At 35.1% G+C, this 22,500-nt stretch overlaps 1 protein-coding gene across 4 annotated transcripts in view; it reads left to right on the top strand.

Annotated features, from left to right (window-relative positions):
- Positions 1 to 22,500, top strand: part of LOC135201215 (uncharacterized) — a 300,721-nt gene that overhangs the window by 70,974 nt on the left and 207,247 nt on the right. For all 4 annotated transcript variants that reach the window (XR_010311456.1, XR_010311457.1, XM_064230102.1 and 1 more), the window contains exon 2: positions 3,646 to 4,338. Coding sequence is in view for 2 of the 4 variants with exons in the window: in XM_064230102.1 (XP_064086172.1) it covers positions 3,646 to 4,338 (693 nt within the window). In the remaining 2 variants the exon portion in view is untranslated. The remainder of the gene's footprint in view (positions 1 to 3,645; positions 4,339 to 22,500) is intronic.

Below are 22,500 nucleotides of genomic sequence, written 5' to 3'. Positions count from 1 at the left end.
TTCTATTCGCCCATTTGAATATAAGGAAACCCAACAAGGGGCATTCACCTAGAAGAATGTTTTTGCACAGTAGTTTGACTTCACATAACCCCACATGAGAAACCCGTTTACATTTATAATAGAGCAAAAGGGTATTTATCCGGGAAACTCTCTCTCTCTCTCTCTCTCTCTCTCTCTCTCTCTCTCTCTCTCTCTCTCCTCCTCCTCCTCCTCCCCTCCTCCTCCTCCTCGCAAATGTGTTCCTTACATTCTCCTCGAAGAACGAAATTTGTCCTCTCTCTCTCTCTCTCTCTCTCTCTCTCTCTCGTCTCTCTCTCTCTCTCCCCTTCTTTTTTTCTTCCCCTTCCTCTTCTGCTTCTTTTTCTTCTTCGTGCGAATGTGTTATTATATTCTCCTAGAAGAATGAAATTTGTTCTCTCTCTCTCTCTCTCTCTCTCTCTCTCTCTCTCTCTCTTTTCTTCTTCGTTACCCATATTCTGCTTGTAGGATGAAAGTTATTTTACTTTCTCTCTCTCTCTCTCTCTCTCTCTCTCTCTCTCTCTCTCTCTCTCTGTAAAAGATAGTTTCTTTTTCATGTCTTCTGACTTTGGAAAAATGTGTAAATATACAAAAAAAATATAGTAATCATTTTCTTTCTTGAGCTTAAAATCACACATTAATCATTTTCCTCCTTTTATTACTTTCTTTTTGTTTCTTCTTTTTAATTTCATATCCTTAAATCAAAATGACGTAATCACGCATCGTTCATCCTCACCAGGAAAGAACGTCTTATTATTATTATTATTATTATTATTATTATTATTATTATTATTATTCAGAACATGAAAACTTTTCATAAAGAACAAGCCCACCACTGGGGTCACTGACTTGAAATTCAAGCTTCCAACGAATATTACGGTGTTCATTAGAAAGAAGTAACAGAAGGTAATGGGAAGACCACATATTAGAATAAGCTCGTGTGATCCAGCTTGTAAATCGATATATTTATGAACACGTCCAATCAGTAACCCGTCTGCGCGCTCGCCAGCGCGTCCCGCAAGGCATATGTGTAGGACCAGCTTGGAAGGGCGGATCCAAGGTTAGGGGTCGTTGCTGTCAATGTCTTCACTTCCTCCTTCTCGAGTCCTTTTTCCTTCGTTTCCTCTCCTTTCATTCCGTACCATTGGCGTTTACTCGGCTCTTCCTTTCTTTTCCTTGCATTATTTACACCTGTTTTCGCTTACTCGGGGAGTAAGCCTGCAATCTACTTTGTTGTTGTTATTCTTGTTGGGGGGTAGGAAAGCCCTATGGAAAATCCTAAAAAGGCCTGAAAAAAGTGTTTTGCGTTAAATTAAAGATACAGGAATTTTAGGATAAAATAGTTATGATTTATTAATTAGAATGAAGATGTAAAAAAATATAGCTTATGTGCATGTTAAACAGTACAGAACAATTATTTCTTATAAAATATAGCGTATTCATTTTAATTTTCGTTGGTGAAACAACGCGCTATTTGACTGTAGAATTTAGCACGTGCTCCGAGTAAGCTGGAATTCGGATCACGCCTTGTTCCTTTTTGCTTAGTATTTTTCTTTCAGTTAGTACTTGGTAAATAATACTGTTAGCGGGAGAAAATGAATTATTCATTCACTCTCCGCTGTCATAGGTTTCATATTAGATAACTCTGCCTACACGTTCCTAGTGGATTGGCCGATCCATCTCTCTCTCTCTCTCTCTCTCTCTCTCTCTCTCTCTCTCTCTCTCTCTGAGAGAGACAAATTTTGATTAGATGAAAAACGATAGATTCTTACTTGAAGTGAGAAAATGAGTGTAAAATATATATCATATATGTGTTTGTGTACGAGAGAGAGAGAGAGAGAGAGAGAGAGAGAGAGAGAGAGAATGTTTGTCTTCTTCTTCATTGAAGCACCTTTATCCACGTCATGGGATCAGACTTCGTTTATCTTTTACGTATTGGTGTTGGTCACGATCTTGTTTCATACTTTCGAACTCAAACCACAAAAGGTCAGTTCAGATTTTTCTTTACTCTTTCTCTCTGTCTCTGTCTCTCTCTCTCTCTCTCCCTTTTCAAGCTTGAAAGGGAAAGGAAATTTGGAAGATATTGGCAGTATGAGAAGTATTATAGTCACGTCTTTTTTATCTCTCTCTCTCTCTCTCTCTCTCTCTCTCTCTCTCTCTCTCTCTCTCTCTCTCACACACACAAACAGATATATATATTATAGTATATATATATATATATATATATATATATATATATATATATATATATCAAACTACAAATGTCCTTTAATATCTAATTCGCTCTACCTCGAGGTAGAAGCGAATTAGATATTAAAGGACATTTGTAGTTCGATATATGTAATATGAATCATGGTAATGTGATAGACTTATTTATATGTATATATATATATATATTATACATATATATATACTATAAATATATATATATATAGATAATAATTATTATATATATATATTAATAGAATGATCCATCCTTATTTTCTCTTAATATAAAAATTGATCTTTTATATCCTTTATCTGCCTTTCTCTTTGTTTTTTGATGTAATAAAAATCTCTCTCTCTCTCTCTCTCTCTCTCTCTCTCTCTCTCTCTACTAGTCTCTGTCTCGGTCCTCTCCTCTCTTCTCTCTCTCTATCTCCTCCGCAATCGTTGTATTGAGAGAGAGAGAGAGAGAGAGAGAGAGAGAGTATGCATTATTATTAGACGAAAGCCTGTGTGAATTTGTCCCTGTGCCAATGGCACGGACTTTCTAAGAAAGATTTTCACTTTTATGACCTGTATTTTTCTTTATTTCATTTTTAACATATTTTTCGATATCTTATTTGATTTAGCCTATTATTTTACGTTATTCTTTTCATAAAATTATCCCTTGCATTTCCTTGACATCTCATTTATCAAGTTCCCCATTATTTTATGTGGTGCATATCATTGTCATCATCTTCAAAATTTCCATTGATTTCCCATCTTCTCACGTTCACTTTTCACCGACGTTTCATTTGAGCGCCATTTCCTTTATCGAGTTGTTTTGTCATCATCATCATTATTTCGCCGACGTATGTATAAGATTTCCGGAAAAATTCCTGTTCGGGAGCCAGAATAAATGGTTCTTCGATATAGTTATTTTCCCGCCAGTTCGCGAGTGTAAATCAGCATTTTCGGTGTTTATTTATTCGCTTTCCCCCCTTCCGCCTTGCCGTGACAGCTGGAGTAGTGATGTGTCATGCTGCTAGTATAAGCTACTATCTGCAGTCAATTTGCTCGAAGTCCGTTCTCTTATGCATAGTGCTCCTATTATACCTCCCCCAGGGACTCGAATCGCAGCAGTAGCAGCTCTCGTTGTGCAATGCGAAAGCATATCGATGACTTATCGGCCCATTTTGAGTTTTATAATTTTTGTTTGTGGGGAAGGGGGTGGGGGGGGGGTGGTTAGAGGAGGAGAAGGGTTTCCCTTTCATTCTTCCCTACTCTGGAAAGTCATCCATCGTTGGCTGACGACTGATGAAACGTAAGACGGTTCTGAGGGAAAATAACTTTTTTTTTTCTTTTTTTAATGATTGACTCACCATCACTCACTGTCATCGACTGCACGTGGCACTGACTCTCTCTTGTCATTATCATTTACAGCGTGAACAAAGAGAGTAAGTACTCTTCTCTTCTTCGTCCTGGTAGCAAGAAGAACAAAGAGAATGAAGCTGCTCGGGACACGACCGTCATCAACTACCGGACCGTCGACAGGCTCCACGACCGGGTCTCCGATCGCTTCATCGACCCCAGGGCCGACCCCAGACTCCTGGTCGATCCGCGCGTCGACCACAGGATCCTGGATCCCCGATACATCGAACACCACAGGCTCATGATGGATCCCAGAATGGGTTCTTTAGACCCCAGGCTTCTGCCACCTCCGAGGATCTTGGATCTGGACCAGGAGGTCGAGTGCAAGAACGAACCGCGCATCGAACCGGAGTACAAACCCAGAGTCGAACCCCCGGACTTCAAGACCCGCCTGGAAGCAGCGCGCGTTGAACCGCGCCTGGAAGCACGCGTCGAACCCCGCCTGGAATCCAGGCTGGAACCTCGCGCCAACGGCGTCGTCTCTGGAGGTGCTGCCGATGAGGGCGATCCCAAGGTCCGCTTGGAGGCCAAACTGGAATCTCCCCCGCGCGAGGTCCGGCTGAGGGACGGCAGCAAGGACCGCGGGGACCTGCGCAGGACTTTGAAACGCATGGAAGCGAGGATGAATCGCTACGAACCGGACGGAAGGGATCGGTTCGTCGAGCGCTACGTCGAAGAGGTCTCGAGGTTAACAGAACAGCAAAGGTAAGTTTATCTCTCTCTCTCTCTCTCTCTCTCTCTCTCTCTCTCTCTCTTGTGGTTTCTTTCTTACTTCCCCCTTGTTTTATCCTTTCCAGAATTTTATTTTATTTCCAGGTTTCATTCGTTCGTTGGGTGCTATTCCCATTTTCATATTTTACCTTTTCATTATTTTCCTGTTTTATTTTCATTACAAAGTATTGCCGAATGTTATCTCCCTTTATTAAAATTTCCTAACTATCCCCGTTTCATTCACTCCAAGATTTTATATAGTGTTCACAAGTATCAGCGGTAATTAATATATGATTAGACTGTGGCTGTAATCAAATTGCTTTCTGTATTTACGGTAACTTCCTTAATATCTTGCCCATGTTTTCTTGCTAAAGATGTTTATTCTTACATATTAAGTACGAATGATATTCAAGTTATAACGGTTAGATCGTGTGGCGCCTTTTCATCGGTTCCTGTACGTTCATTACACTTGCACGCAACGTAATGCAAAAAGTCTGGGATATTACTCGAGAAGGGAAAAAACTTTGGGCGCTTTAGCACTTTGCTAGATAAGATTACTCCTCAAGCGTGAATGTTGTACGAGTTCGTCATCATGCAGACGGAAGTTAACTTATGTTACTTCCTGGTGGACAATGAGATAAAGTACAGGTGTCTAGTTCTACGTGAAAGATCTCGTGCGGTAGCAAGGATATCCTTGGAAATTGTTGTTTGATTAATAAGAGACAATTGGTTACATATGCAAATACATCCAATACACACACACACACACACACACACACACACACACACACACATATATATATATATATATATATATATATATATATATATATAATATATATATTAATATATATATATATATATATATATATATGATTGGTATATATGCATGCACAATACACTTTCGCACATACCTATGTTACCTAAGATTACCTTCTACAAGCACATAACAGTTGCTTGTGGTCCATATGGAAGCGTTGCCTTCCAATCACTGTCTGAAGCACACACACACACGGACGATACAGCAAGGCAATTTTTTTTCTTCTTCCTCTTCCTTTTATCATGAAAGACTTCTCTGGACGACGAATCAGCTGATCGTGCGTGATCGGGCCGACTCATGCTGAAGCACCCTTGATAGTCAAGTCGGTCGAGAAGAAGCATAGCATTATTTCGGTGATTTATGATTTTTCTGGCTGCAAAACGAATTGCCTCCTCCTCCTCCTTCCTCCTCCTCCTCCTCCTCCTCCTCCTCTCCGCAATTCTTTTCCCCTCTTTCACTCGATTCCGCGGGACTTTCTCCCGTCGATGAGGAAAGCTGTGGGGCTGTGTTGTTACACGTCATTCTGTAATACGAGATGTTTGTTTATACAGGCTGATTCCTTATAACGATTTTTATTTTTCTTTTTGGGGGGGGTGGGGGGGGGGGGGGGGGTCCTATTTAGTTGCCAGTCAGTCAGTCGAACGTAAAAACCACTTTCCTTCTCGTCTGCCTTCGGTTACATGACTCGAAATGTTTTTTTTCTCTCTCTCTCTCTCTCTCTTTCGTTTATTTTTGGGGGTGTGTGTGTTGGGGTGAAATAGAGAGACGTGTAGATCGGAATGTTGACTTAGTATTTTATTAAGAATTTTAACAAGATAAATATAGTTGTTTTTTTTTCATTATCGTCTGCCTTCAATTACATGACTCGATGTAAAACCGTTTATTTTAATTGCTTTTTTAATTCTCCATTTTTTTGGCGGGGGGAAGGGAGGGATATATATTATATATATATATATATATATATATATATATATATATATATATATATAGATAATAAAAGGAGCCATTAAAAAACACCAAAATATGAGAGAAAAATACTATATTTTTCAGAGACTCTGTCTCCCTCTTCAGGTAGATGATGAGAAAAATACCCCACTTCCTGATTTTCTGTATCTTTTCCTCATTCATCTACCTAAGAGGGAGACAGCAGTCTCTGAAATATAGTATTTTTTTGTCTCTATATTTTGGTGTTTCTATGGGCTCCTTTTATTAGATGGAATACAAGTCTGTTTTTCATTCATTTCCTAATTATTTTTTGGGGGGGGAGGGGAGGAGGATAGTGGGGAGAAGAGGTGGAGATCAGAATTTTGACTTTGTATTTTGTAAAGGATTTTAACAAGATAAATTACGTTTCTTTTTTTGTATTTGTGAAGAATTTTAACAAGCAAATAATGTTTTCTTTTGTATTTTGTGAAGTTTCTAACAAGATAATAACGTTCTTTTTTGTGTTTTGTAAAGAATTTTGGCAAGAAAATAACGTTTCTTTTTTTGTATTTTGTGAAGAATTTTAACAAGATAAATAATGTTTTCTTTTGTATTTTTTAAAGATTCTAACAAGATAAATAACGTCTCTTTTTTGTATATTGTAAATGATTTTAACAAAGTAAATAACGTTTCTCTTATATATATATTATATATACTATATATATATATATATATTATATATATATATATATATATATATATAATATTATATATATATATATATATTATATATATATATATATATATATATGTATGTATGGGGTGTGTGTGTATTTGTATTTGATTATATTTAATATATATGCAGATGTATGTATATATGTAAGTGTGTATATGTTTTGAGTATATTCTGACAAAAGGCGGCACTCTATACAACACCTAGAAACATAAAAAATTAAAAAACGCCTTTTTTGACTGGCACGCATATATATTTTTCACGCCAAATCCCCAGTCCAGACACTTGAGTGATTAGCAGACCATAGTGTATAACATCTGCAAGGATATTTTTTCTATATTTTTTTTCTATCAAAGACATACGTCCTTCGATCCAGACTTACTCGCTCCAGTCGTACCGTTAAAGCAGGTACGCAGCTGCAGGTACGTGGCTGCACCTCGTTTAATCAGTTAATAGGTTCTTAGCGATGACAGCTGAGGAGGAACAGCCGACAGGAAGGACTCTTTGGGTCTTGGAATCACATCTTTCGAGATCGAGTCACGCTTTGAATTCCGTTGCTTTTGATGACAAGACTTGAGTTTGTGTGCTTGTGTCATGACAGTCTTGAGTTTGTGTGCGTGTGTGTACATGTGTTTGTATGATAACAGGCTTGAGTTTGCTTGTCGGTGTGTGCATGTGTTTGTATGTAACAGGCTTGAGTTTGCGTGCGTCTGTGCATGTGTGTTTGTATGATGACAAGACTTGAGTTTGTGTGCGTCTGTGCATGTGTGCTTTCATCGCATCTGCGATGAAAGTTAGCCCTCCCTATTATACTCGTGGCTGCAATGAAAGCTATCATTAGTATACTCATAACTGCGATGAAGGTTATCCCTCCCTATTATACTCGAGGCTGCAATGAAAGCTATCATTATTATACTCATAGCTGCGATGAAAGTTATCCCTCCCTATTATATTCGTGGCTGCAATGAAAGCTATCACTATTATACTCATAGCTGCGATGAAAGTTATCCCTCCCTATTATACTCGAGGCTGCAATGAAAGCTATCATTATTATACTCATAGCTGCGATGAAAGTTATCCCTCCCTATTATATTCGTGGCTGCAATGAAAGCTATCATTATTATACTCATAGCTGCGATGAAAGTTATCCCTCCCTATTATACTCGAGGCTGCAATGAAAGCTATCATTATTATACTCATAGCTGCGATGAAAGTTATCCCTCCCTATTATATTCGTGGCTGCAATGAAAGCTATCATTATTATACTCATAGCTGCGATGAAAGTTATCCCTCCCTATTATACTCGAGGCTGCAATGAAAGCTATCATTATTATTATACTCATAGCTGCGATGAAAATTATCCCTCCCTATATATCGTGGCTACAATGAAAGCTATCATCATGTTATTACTCATAGCTGCGATGAAAGTTATCCCTCCCTATTATACTCGAGGCTGCAATGAAAGCTATCATTATTATACTCATAGCTGCGATGAAAGTTATCCCTCCCTATTATACTCGAGGCTGCAATGAAAGCTATCATTATTATACTCATAGCTGCGATGAAAGTTATCCCTCCCTATTATATTCGTGGCTGCAATGAAAGCTATCACTATTATACTCATAGCTGCGATGAAAGGGATAACTTTCATAGCGATGAGGGATAACTTTCATAGCTGCGATGAAAGTTATCCCTCCCTATTATATTCGTGGCTGCAATGAAAGCTATCATTATTATACTCATAGCTGCGATGAAAGTTATCCCTCCCTATTATACTCGAGGCTGCAATGAAAGCTATCACTATTATACTCATAGCTGCGATGAAAGTTATCCCTCCCTATTGTATTCGTGGCTGCAATGAAAGCTATCACTATTATACTCATAGCTGCGATGAAAGTTATCCCTCCCTATTATACTCGAGGCTGCAATGAAAGCTATCATTATTATACTCATAGCTGCGATGAAAGTTATCCCTCCCTATTATATTTCGTTGGCTGCAATAAAGCTATCATTATTATACTCATAGCTGCGATGAAAAGTTATCCCCTCCCTATCCCTATATCTCGACTCGAGGCGGCAATGAAAGCTATCATTATACTCATAGCTGCGATGAAAGTTATCCCTCCCTATTATACTCGAGGCTGCAATGAAAGCTATCATTATTATATTCATAGCTGCGATGAAAGTTATCCCTCCCTATTATACTCGTGGCTACGATGAAAGTTGTCGAATTCAAAAACAGTTACTTTTCCGATATATCATCATTTGGTGTAACACTCGAAGCGAGACGACTCTAGAGCTTAATTCAGTTTATTTTCCCTTTTAATATTTTTTTTTTTTTTTTTTTTTTTTTTTTTTTTTTTTTTTTTTTTTTTGTGAATTAGGTTTTATTTACGCCTAAAACACTTCACAAGTAAAACCGTAAATTGGATTTCCACATCACAGATTAATCTTATGATGTTTCCGAGTTCTGTTTACTTTGTGTTGATGTTTTTTTTATGTAGAGACATGAGTACTTGATATTGATATGTTTGTAATTTGTTTGTTTTTATATAAAAATAATTGAATTAGTTTCCACTTAAAAGAGAAAGTTTAACTATACTTAATCCACGAAAATATTTATGAGAAAATCGGGTCTTGAAAATAAATTATTATTATTATTATTCTTATTATTATTATTATTATTATTATTATTATTATTATTATTATTATTATTATTATTATTATTATTATAGGAAATAAGCATACGTTCACTTTGAAAATGAGAAATCCATATGAACATATGAATGCTAATAAATGCGATTTATTTGTTAAACTCGATCTAAATAAAAAACAAAATAATTTGTTTTTCCCTTCACATGGAGGCCAGATGGGACTGGCAAACCTGATGAACCACATCCTTAACAAAAATAATAAAAAATACTTTTAAATAATCGAATTCACAAACTTATTCCAAGAACGACCTAATAAATCTAATAAAAATGCGATTTATTTGTTAAACTCGATTCTAAATAAAAACTAATTTGTTTTCCCTTCACATGGAGGCCGATGGGACTAGCAACCTGATGAACCACATCCTTAACAAAAATAATAAAAATCTTTAAATAATCGAATTCCACAAAACTTATTCCAAGAATGACCTATGGTCCGCTGGTATGGTGGCTAGTGTCGTGAAATGGCGCTCAGATGTACGGGGTTGGCGACTCCCTTAAGGCCGATGAAAAATCACTGGCTCCGTATCATGAACAGTTACTGCTGCAGTGTGGGGTCTTGCAGTGGGAGGTTGAAACCAACATTCTTAGGAAGCTTGAAATTCAAGTCAGTGGTCCCGTTGGTGTGCTTGATCATGTGAACAGTTTTCGTCGACTGAAATAATAATAATAATAATAATAATAATAATAATAATAATAATAATAATAATAATAATAATAATAATAATAAAGTCTCTTAAAACAGGGAAGATTAAAGAATCATGGAAAAATTGGGGATAAGATACATAATAAAAAGTTTCTGTGGCTAGAACGTTTTGTATGTAAGATTATTTTCCTCTTATTTATTATTATTATGATATAATAAGATTTGAAATAAATTTGTGTTTAGGTATCTTGTTAAGACATCGGTTTCGTCTCTCTCTCTCTCTCTCTCTCTCTCTCTCTCTCTCTCTCTCTCTCTCTCCCAGGAATCGGTAAGACTCTAAATTGGTATTAAAAGGTCTGGCGACATGAAAGTTTGTTATTTTCCTCTATTTTTATTTCCCCACCTTTTATTTGAAAATTCAAAGAAAAATATATAACTTTTATTTATTTGAGAGTTAAGAATTCGCTTAAAGAAAATGTAAACGTATTATTGTTACTTAACGTCTTTCATTTGGCGATTCATAGCAAAATATGAAATGTCCATTTGTGTAAGAGCTGAGAATTCGCTTAGAAGAAAAGATAAACTTATTGTTATTAACTTCTTTCATTTATCAATTCGTAGCAAAATATGGAATGTCAATTTGTTTAAGAGTTGATAATTCGCTTAGAAGAAATGGTAAACTTATTGTAATTCAGTCTTCAGTGGCTTAGTTACTCGTGTAAAATGAACTGAAGTGTTTATTACGTAGATAGATTCTGTGTTCGAAAAATTTGCTGAATAAAAGTCGCAAAATTCGCGAAATGTAAGGACAGCCTTCTTTTGAATAGATGTCCTTGGTTCCGTCTCCCAAGAGTATTAATAGAGTATATGACCACAATGAAGTATTTCAATTAGCTCAGTGATTTATCATTCTATTTAGGTGTGTACTGCAGGAAATGCCACTGATAAATATAAAGTATAAATTATCAACACAGGACAGTCTTGTTCAAGAGACCTCTAAACTAAACAGAAAAACAGAAGCTAATAGACAGTGATGTCAAGCAAATGCTCTAAAGGTATATAAAAAAAAATATAAGCTAAGGACATTCGTATTCAGAAATGACCTCCATTCAAGGTCGCACGTGTCATTAGTCAAAAGGTCAGACAAATAATAATTTCCTGTTTGAAAGGTCTTCTTAATAGTCATCACGACGAAATCCGAGGTGCGTCTTGGATGGGGCCCATCTCGTTCGTGTCCGATTCCGTGCGTCAACTTCGACTTGAGAGTTTTTAATCTCTCTCTCTCTCTCTCTCTCTCTCTCTCTCTCTCTCTCTCTCTCTCTCTCTCTCTTTTAAGATGAAAAGGTTTCTTGTCTATCAGACAATTAGCTTGTTAGTTGATAGACGTCCTTGAGGGCGTCGTTTGAAGTTGCAATCTCACGAAACGATTTCTGAAATGATGTCGTGATCTTTGTTTCATAAATATAGAAATATTTCTCTCTCTCTTTCCCCAGTAGCCGAAGACGCAGAACGTGACGTAATACTGCAGAATTTGAAAGCATGTGAAGTACACAAATAAGAGAAAGAAAGACTGAAAAAAAAAACACGATCCACAATAATGAAATATCCCGTAGGTTTGGGTAGCGCTGTCAGTGCACCTCACGCGATGCACTGTAGGCATTAATGAAGGGTCTTTGCAGCGTCCCTTCGGTCCCAAGCTGCAACCTTCTTCATTTCTTTTACTGTATCTCCGTTCATATTCTCTTTCTCCCAGCTGACTTTCCACCCTCTCTAAAAATTGTCTCCTAATGCAACTGCGAGATGTTCCTCCTGTTACACCTATCAACCTTTCTTACTGTCCATCTATGTCCTCATCATAGGTACCAACGCTTGGCCTTTGGCCTAAATTCCCCCGTAGGGGGCTAGTGCCGTCAGTGTACCTCATTCGGTGCAATGTAGGCATTACTTAAGGTTCTTTGCAGCGTCCCTTCGGCCCATAGCTGCAACCACTTTCGTTCATTTTACTGTACCTCCTTCATATTCTCTATCTTCCATCTTACTTTCAGCTCTCTCCTGACGATTGATTCATAGTGCAACTGCTTTGAGATTTTCCTTCTGTTGTTACACCTTTCAAACCTTTTACTGTCAATTTCCGTTTCAGTGCTGAATGGCCTTAGTTGCCCCAGTGTTTGGCATAATGCCAAAAATCTATATAAATCCTTTTGGCCTAATTTCTGTCTTATATTCTATTATATTATGAAATAATGAAAGATGACACAACTTCGTTTAAAAAAAAACAAGCGGTAACTCCGTGTCCGGCGTCAACGCACAAATCTGGTGCCGACTCGGGACAAAACAAATAACTGAAGGTTGTTGCACAACCCCGCAATCTGGCAATTGTGTTGTGGTCAGCGTGCAATCATGACGCGAAAGTGGCGTCTCCTTTGGGAGTTTTGTTTTCCCACGCGGAATTTTTTTTTCTTTATTTTTTATTTTATGTCTGGCGGATCGGTTGATACTGTGTCATTGCAGTGCGAATCGATTTCCTTCTGTACCTCAGGGTGTTCAAGCCTAGTATACTGTACTGGGTGATCTAGCTGAAAGATTTTGTTATTATTATTATTATTATTATTATTATTATTATTATTATTATTATTATTATTATTATTATTATTATTACAGGCTCAGAATAGGGTTATTTGTGAGGGAGACGAATGAAGCAAATGGAAAATAGTAAATAAATTTTTGATTAAATGTAGCTTATAAACACACACACACACACACACACACACACACATATATATATATATATATATATATATATATATAGATATATATAATATATATATAGCATGTAACCCATACCTCCACCTCAATGTTGAATCAAAAGAAGTCTATATAATATATATATATATATATATATATATATATATATATATATATATATATACTATATATATAGTGTAATATATATATATATATATATATATATATATATATTATTTTATCACATCACCTTGATTCATATACGACTATTAAGCTACAAATGTCCTTCAGTATCTAAATTCGCCCTACCTCGGAATTCGTATACTTTCATATGTGTTTTTAACGAAGGAGATTTTTTTTAGTTGATAAAAAATTCATTGGCTCATGGGCTCAAACGACGGAACCAAGAATTCAGGACGTACAGTGGCGCGCTTTACCCACAAGGCTATCTCAGATACTCCCCCTTCAGTTAACATGTATAAGAATATATTAATTCCGACGTCGAGCGAATATAGATATTATAGGACATTTGTAGCTAAATGCTTATATATATTAGTATATATATATATATATAGATATATATACTATATTTATAGGGGACAATTTTTTTTTAATATAATATATATATATATATATATATATATTACACATATATATATATATATATAGTATATATATATATATATATATATTTATACATATATACACATCTATATATATATATATATATATATAGATATATATATATATATATATATATTTAATTAGTTAAATATATATATATATATATATATATATATATATATATTATATATAATATATCCATATATATATATACATATATATATAATATATATATATATATATATATATATATACATATATATATATATATATATAATATATATATATATTATAATATATATATATATATAATATATATGCGGGAGTTTGCGTGTGTGTGTATTTGAATTTCATGAATCATTGTTCCCAATGAAGGCTTTTATTAGCCACACGACATTATTAAGTAACTCTCCCTTATTTCGACCCTCAAAGAAGAGAATACAGGGCACGCGGGCTGAAACTGTACATCCGAAAGATCCCGTTAAAATCCGAAATTAAATAAACAAAACGGTAAAAATATGATACCGCAAGCACAAAAAGCACGAGCAGACGACCAGAATCATCCCTGGGCCAGCAAACGCTAAATTCTAATCACTGGCACGCATCCAAGCATCCAAACACACAGTAAGAAAGCATAGGATTGCTCTGGCAATCCTTGTAATTATATAAAAGAGAATGGAAGTATATATATATAATATATATATATATATATATATATATATATATATATATATATATATATATATATATATCAATTAGACAGACCTTTTTTCGTGCTCACTTCAAGGCAGTGGTAAACCGCAAACGTTATAGTAGCTCGATTGCAAACCTCAGGCTTCTCGTAGTTTGATTTATGCTTGATTTTACAGTTTTTTTTCTATTTATTTTTTTTTTTATTTCTGAGAGCTGGTATTAGTACAACTTCGTTTTTTTATGCTTCATTTTAAGCTTGTTTTTAATTTTTCTTAAATTATTTTTTTCTTTTACTTTTTTTTGAGAACTGTGTTAATTTCTTGTTGGTTTTTTATTATTCGTTTTAACCTTGTCTTAAAAGTTTTCTTGTTTTTAAACTTTTTTATTTGTTTTTTCTGTTCATTTTTTATGCTTGACTTTAAGCTTATTTTTTAAACTTTTTTCTGAGAGCTGTGTTTAGTTCTGGTTCGTTTTTGACTTTGCGTTTTAAGCTCGGTCTTAGAATTTTTTTAATGAAATATTGTGTTCGCATTTTTTTTATTATAATAGCTTGCTGTAGGCTTAGATATCTTGTTTTGCTTATTTGTTTTTATTTCTGAGAGCTTTGTTTATTTCTTTTCTTTTTTATGTTGCGTTTAAAACTCGGTCTTAGAATTTTCTTTGATGAAATATTGAGTCCTGATTTTTTTTTATCATTATAGTTTGCTGTAGGGTTTTGCTTTTGGTTTTTATTTCTAAGACGCTGCTTTTTCAGCTCGGTCTTAAAATTGTTTTTGATAAAGTATTGCATTCGCATTTTTAATTAAAGTAGTTTTCTGTAGGCATATGTGTCTTGTTTTTTTTCTTTGTGAGAGCTGTTATCAGTTCTGGTTCCTATTTTATGCTTTGTTTAAAAGTCGGTCTTAGATTTTTTTTTTTTTTGTATGAAACATTGAGTTCGGAATTTTTAGATATAGTTAGCTGCAGGCTTAGATATTTGTTTGTTCGTAATACGTTTAGTTCAGATTTATAAGTTTTGTCGAAAGCCTATGCTTAGATTTTTTCCTGCGATTATTTTTTAATCCCTGGTTGTTGTTCTAAGTTCTTCCACGAGTTTTTCTGCGTGATATATTGAAGTTGATTTTTTTATGGCGCTCTGTTATAAGTTTTTTCCGCAATTTTTTTTTCCTGTGCGGTATGATCAGTTATGCATTTTTAATACCTATCCAATACTCTAATGATTTAATGTGTTTTTCCAGCTATAAGTACGACTGAATTCATATTTTCAACGATACTTTAATGTCTGTTTATCATGTTTCAATGACAATAAGTCAGGTTAAAGTGACAAAAAGTCTAATTTATACTTGGTAGAGTAAAAATAAGAAAAAGAATGCTATTTATTTTTGGCAAGTTCTGTATAATAGTTGTGAAGAATTTCATATATTGTGACGTATTTAGAACTTAAACAAACCTGATAAAGCTAAATATGTGTGGATATTCAGTTTAAGATTGGCCCTTTATGTTTCTCGAAATGTTCATACAGATCGATTAGGTAACAGAAAAAATGTAAATGAGAGATACAAATATCAAATATAGTAAATAATATCAGTTTTTGGGTTCACCTGTTAACTTGCATAAGAAAAAAAGGATTTTCAAATTAAACAAACTTTTTTCATTAATCTTAGTTTCCTATTTATCAAAGCCACCAGAAGTAAGAAAGAACAAAACAATAGGAACAAGAACGTAGGAGTAAGGCAGAAAGGGGAAAAGACGAAGAACTAATGACGGAAAGGGAAAGAGTGAAGGTAGAAAATGTCAAAATAAAAACATGCTTTTAACTTTGGCCTCGCCAAAACTCTTCAAATGTTTTCTTTTTTGTTTTTTGGGGGGAGGGGTGGGTGGGGGGTTATTTATAATTTTACAGTATTTTCCTTTTAATTGATGTCGGCAGATGAATTTCATTTTTACGTCATGTTTTACCTTAATGAATACAGGGAATTGTTTTTTTACCTCATGTTACCTTAATGTAAGTCGTGTTTTCTTTCCTCATTTTACTTTAATGTAAGTCGTGTTTTTTTTCCTACCTCATGTTACCTTAATGTGAGTCGAGTTTTTCTACCTCATGTTACCTTACTGTAAGTCACTTATTTTCTTCATGTTGCCTTAATGCAAGACGTGTTTTTATTACCTCATTATACCTTAATGCGAGTCCCTATGGTGGCCACACGTGAAAGAATTATATAACTCCGTTTTACGCATTTCATCTACTGAAGACTTTCATCATTTCGCAACAGCAATATAACCAAACCTGCATCGCTCTGACGAAATCACTCTTAATGATGATAATCGAGAAGAAAAATTATTGCTATAATTCTCGCTTGTTCCCGGTAATTATCGCGTCGCCTTCGTCCGATTCAATATATAGCGGCCGTCCCTCCTTATCGGTGACGCCAAGACGCGCGTGGAACTGACCACTTTTTTGTGGGGGTTGGGGGTTTAGTGTGTTGTTGGTTACGAAAAATTCGTTAATTTGATTTACGACGAATTTCTCTCCGTCGGTTGCCACGACTAAGTTTACGAAAGACGTTTCGTCATTTTGATTAATATATATATTTTTTTTTAAATATGACGCCGAATTAACTTGTCTTCCGTGAGAATTTAATAAGATAAATATCACTATTTTGAGTACAACTTCCTTACCTAGACAAATCCCCTCCCCATCCCCCACTTCCACTCTTCCCCCACCCCCCTCCCAAAAAAAAGGAAAAAAAAAAGTAAAAAAAAAAAGCAGTGTGTCTGTAGGCCCGCAGCGTTTTTGTATATATATATTTGATTGTTGATTTAGTTAATTATTTTTATTTATTTTACTTATATATCTATTTACATATTTTTATTTATAATATGTTTATTTATTTACATATTTAATTTTTTATATTTATTTATTTATTTATTTATTTAGTGTATGTATTTTTATATATATATATATTATTGAATATTTATTTTATTTTTTATCTTTTTTATATTTTATTTATTTATTTATTTATTTATATATTTAGTTATTTATTTGTATTTATTTATATATTTAGTTACTGTATTTTTTATTTATTTATATTTTATTTATTTATATATTTAAATTTAAATTTATTTATTTCTTATTTTTTCTTATTTATATTTTATTTATTTATTTATTTATATATTTACTTGTGTATTTTTATTATTTATACATTATTTAAATATTTATTTTTTTTTATTTTATTTATTTATTTATATATTTAGTTATATATTTTTATTTATTTATATATTATTTAGATATTTATGTTTGTTTCATGCTATATATATATATATATATATATATATATATATATATATATATATATATATATATTTTTTTTGTTTGTTTGTTTATTTATTAAGTACCGCTATAGATTCAACAACGGTGTTGGTTTTCATTATCTGTTTATGGAAAGTCGCCGAAGCGAAGACACGGCCATTACAGTTAGGTGTTAACAAATACGAAGTTTTGTCACAATCGGTCATTTTTTTTTATTACGAGAGTTGACTCCTGTTTTACTAGTCCAAAAATAATTATTAATATGATTTTGTTGCAAATCGAAGTTCTATTGTGGAACAATAGCCCGTTAAACATATATGCAGATAATTAAGTAAATGATATATATAGATAAATAAAAGTTTATAAATGCATATATATACATATATATATATATATATATATATATATATATATATATATATATATATATATATATATATATATATATATATATATATTATATATATATATATATATATCAGAGAGAGAGAGAGACAGACAGACAGACAGACAGAGAGGGTTCAATATTGTTTTAAAAGTTTATTAATCTTAGAACATTCTTGTTTTTCCTATTTGATCAAAATTACCTGTGGCCATACCTGCGCAACTTACCGTGAGATACGATTGTCATCATCCAGCTTCATTGTTAATCATCAACAACAGAGTGTCTGAGATCAAGATAAGAGGCTTTTTATAAATATATAGTCTTGCCTTTTTCCTATTCATTCGGCAGACAATTAACTGGAATTTATTTTTTCTATTCCCATCTACTCTGAAAATGAGATGTCTCGCTCAGATGATGATAAATCAGTTTTTATATAATCAATCATTAGGTTTCTGTTCGAATTATATGTCATTCAGGAGTTTTATGAACGCCTAGGAGTATAGACGTAATGGAACCAAAAACGCATTGTGTTCGTCTCTTGAGAACGCTCTCGGTTGGGAAGGCGCCCTCAGGCTATGATATGCCATGTTAACATACCCTTTCATTAAGGCTGAGGGTGGGTCCCCCCACCCCCCCAGACCCCCCAGCCCACGACGGGCAACACCAGCTCCGGTGCCACATACCCAAGAGGTAACTACATAACTAACCACATAACTTGAGTTCGAGTCGATTTTTTTTTCTTCGTCTGTTGTTAGACACTTTGAAGAACCAAGGCAAACCCTTTGGCTGGTTCCGCCTTGTTCCCTTTGGTTTGCCCCAGGTTGTCTCTAGTTCCCCCAGGTTCCTCCTGGTTTCCCAGGTTCCCTCTGGTTCCTCCAGGTTCTTCCTCGTTCCTCCAGGTTCCTCCTGGGTTCCTAGGTTCCCTCTGTATTACCAGGTTCTTCCTGGTTCACCAAGGTTCCTTAGGTTCCCCCAAGTTCTTCCTCGTTCCCAGAGGTTTCTTCTGGTTCCCCGTGATTCCTTCTGGTTCCCTCAGGTTTCCTTAGGTTCCTCCTGGTTCTCCAAGGTTCCCTCAGGTTCTTCCTTGTTCCCCGAGATTCCTTCTGGTTCCCACAATTGTCCTTAGGTTCATCCTGGTTCCCCTCTACCATCCTCCTGCCACACTGTGATAATACCAAGTGCCCCTCTATGCCCAAACTTGGAGCCCTTCTCCTCCCAACTGGTGCACAACTGTACCGATCTGTACCTCTGCCTCCTGCTTGTTTGTTCCATCCTCATGAACGACCTCAGCCCCATGTCCTGCTGCTGTACCTTCCTGAACCTCTACTCCTTTATACCCCGAAGGCCTAGCCAACCCCGAACCGCCACCCCCCCCCCTCCCCCTCCCCCTCCTCCCTAACCCTCACCCACCATCAATTCCAAGGGTTAGATGTTACATCACGAGATTTCGTATAAGTGCTGTTATTACACGGTTCCACGTCATCCGACTACACTTAGGAGCGAAGAGCAATTTCCAGTACTGTCATCAAGACTTGTTTCTCCGGTAACCAAACGTGAAATGTGCTTGAGCGGTTTCTTACAGCCAGGATGCTTCTTATCGGGTCGTTGGCCTGCTGTTTGATGCCTGCTGTTGTCAAACTACGTCGGTGTTTTATTCTTTATCACGATGGCAATCTGCTCTTACATCTTACCTGTTTGGTGCCGCCAGTGAGTATAATGTACCGTAACAACTTCATTCTCCCGAGGCATTGGGCGTTTTGTGCCTCTGATAGACGATGACATTATGATATTCCTGATATTTATATTCCTTTAGCGTTTTTAGTAAATGTTCTATGAAGCTCATTTAATTTGAGGCGGTTTCTCAAAAGAAAAGTATAGTACGTCCTTTACTATTCTTCTATTTAGACACAACAGTATCTCCTTGGTTTACACGAACACCGTAACTGCATCATCATACTTTTTCAAATTGAAATTTATTAGACAGACAGATTCATAAATAAAGTATTGGTAAACAAAGTATTAATATAACATTATGGTCTCGAGAGAAACTTTCAAGGTGTTGTGTATTTGGTGAGAAAGAGAGAAAGAATGCTAGATTATGCTTAGAGAGAGAGAGAGAGAGAGAGAGAGAGAGAGAGAGAGAGAGAGAGAGAGAGAATATCATATAAAATACTTGAGAGAGATATGGTAGTAAATAATGTTCGTCGGGGTCTGGATGTATTTTTACACTGTAGGATGCTGTCCTGTTAGAAATCGGACGCACTGTCGACCTGTTCCCTTCAGGAAGGTAATGCCGTCTATGCAACTCAAGCGGTGCACTGTAGGCATTGCATAAGGTTCTTTGCAGCATCCCCTCGGCCCCTAGCTGCAACCCCTTCCATTCTTATTGCTGTACCTCTGTTCATATTCTTTTCCATCCATCTTTCTTTCCAACCTCTCTTAACAGTTGTTTCATTTGAGGTCATCCTCCTGTTACACCTTTAAATCCTTTTTACTCTCAGTTTCCCTTTCAGCAGTGAATGACCCTATAGGCCCCAGCGCTTGGCTTTTTGCATAAGTTATATATATTCTATTCAATTGTCGACGCGTAAATACCCATGGCACAGTGATGAAGCTCTGAGACAGTTAAGTTTTTTTATGAGTTTGCATTCATTATCTATTAGAGAAAAGGATTTGGCATAAGGAAATGGATATAGAATTGGGATCGATTCGTCCATTGTTCCCCTCTCTGAGAAAATGTGTTCAAAGATTTTGATGTTATTCTGAGCGTATTAGCTTAACTTTTGAGGAAATTTGCTTTGAAAACTTGATAACACGGTTCCTCTCTGAGAAAATGTGTTCAAAAGATTTTTGTGTTATTTTGAGCGTATTAGACTTAACTTTTGAGGAAATTTGCTTTTGAAAACTTGATAACCGGTTCCCTCCTGAAGAAAATGTGTTTCAAAATTCTTTTAGATTATCTGAGCTAATCATAGCCTCAACTTTTGAGGAAATATGGTCCGAAAACGTGACAACACAGTCAGCTGCAGTTTTGACATCTCATAGAGTATCAAAACCATTAGACACTTTGGCTGGAGAACTGACACGTTTGAAAATAAAAATGGGATACGCCAGTTCGTCAAAAGAGGGGGCGAATTTTATCGCGACCGAGTCAGAATGATTGTTCCAGGGGACTTGGTCTCACTTCAGCGACATCGTCCCTCCTTGCTTGCACGGTTCCGTCACTCAGTTGCCAAAAAAGTGACGTCAACACGAGCCGCCGCCCATTTGTTTCCTTTTTGCGTTGAACTTTACGTGGAGATTTCTTTTGGAGTCCATATAACAGACTGGAAAAAGAAGTGTGGATTTGTTGTCTCCTACGGGAGTACGGTAATCGGTAGTGTCCCTTGAGAATTTATTGTAAATTTTACAATAAATTCTCAAGGGACACTACCGATAACCGTACTCACCGTAGGAGACAACAAATTTTAGCCAGATGATTTTTGAAAGCCACTCCTACCTTGACACCTGCCTGTGGGTGGATCTGCAGTCTCAAACGGTTGTGTGTATGTTTGTCAGTACTATCTCTGTAGTATAAATATTTGTGACTTCTAATACTATGTATCAGTCCTTCGTCAATGGCTTGGAAATAAAGTCGAAGCCGGTCAGGACCTGCACCCCGCCTCTTATTTTTTCACCTGTGGCTATGTGTGATAACTGAATCACGTGCTTAAGTGATTGTAATCTTATATATGTATGTGTATGTATATATACAGCTATATGTATATATTTATATATAACTATATATCCTATACACATACATATAATATATATATATACTATATATATATGTATATAAATTATAATATATCTATTATATATATATATATATATAATATATATATATATATATATATATATATATATATATATATATCTAAAGACAAAGAGGCATTGTTAATACAGGTCAATTTTACGTTAACTGCTGTTTTCAATTCACCGATACGCTCAGCACAGTTATGGATTATTCCGGAAATGTGTGATAGCTCACTATATCGATATGATGCAAAAAGAAACATTTAAAAGATTATTTTCCGTAAATATTCGAAGAAGAGCAGATTCAGAAGTCCAGATAAAGGAAGGATCGATAAGGATATGAAATAGTATTAAGAGTTTGTTGATATTTAATTCATGCGATCGCTACTCACGGTCCTTCTTGATATTGTTACGTTGGTGTTGCTAATTATTTATTTATTTATTTATTATCTGTAGTTTTGTTTTGTTTTGTCTTATCCAATTATTTTAAGTGTCAATTTTGTCGTTGTTATCTGGGCCGGCCTTTCTAGTGTTGTTGCCAATTGATCGTTATTATTATTATTATTATTACTATTTATTATTATTAGATTAAAGTCCCGTTTTGTTTTGGAATGCAATATTATTATTATATTATTATTATTATTATTATTATTATTATTATTATTATTATTATTAGTTTATCAATCTCAGTTGTTTACCATAAAAAGACCTTTACCCTTTAAACTGAAAATACTTCCCATTATCTTAAAAGAAATTGAAGACCGATTGGT

This window comes from Macrobrachium nipponense, chromosome 23, assembly GCF_015104395.2.
Source record: "Macrobrachium nipponense isolate FS-2020 chromosome 23, ASM1510439v2, whole genome shotgun sequence".
In the NCBI taxonomy this organism is placed as follows: domain Eukaryota; kingdom Metazoa; phylum Arthropoda; class Malacostraca; order Decapoda; family Palaemonidae; genus Macrobrachium; species Macrobrachium nipponense.
The sequence above is the reverse complement of the archived record's forward strand: the minus strand, read 5'-3'. Positions and strand labels throughout refer to the sequence as shown.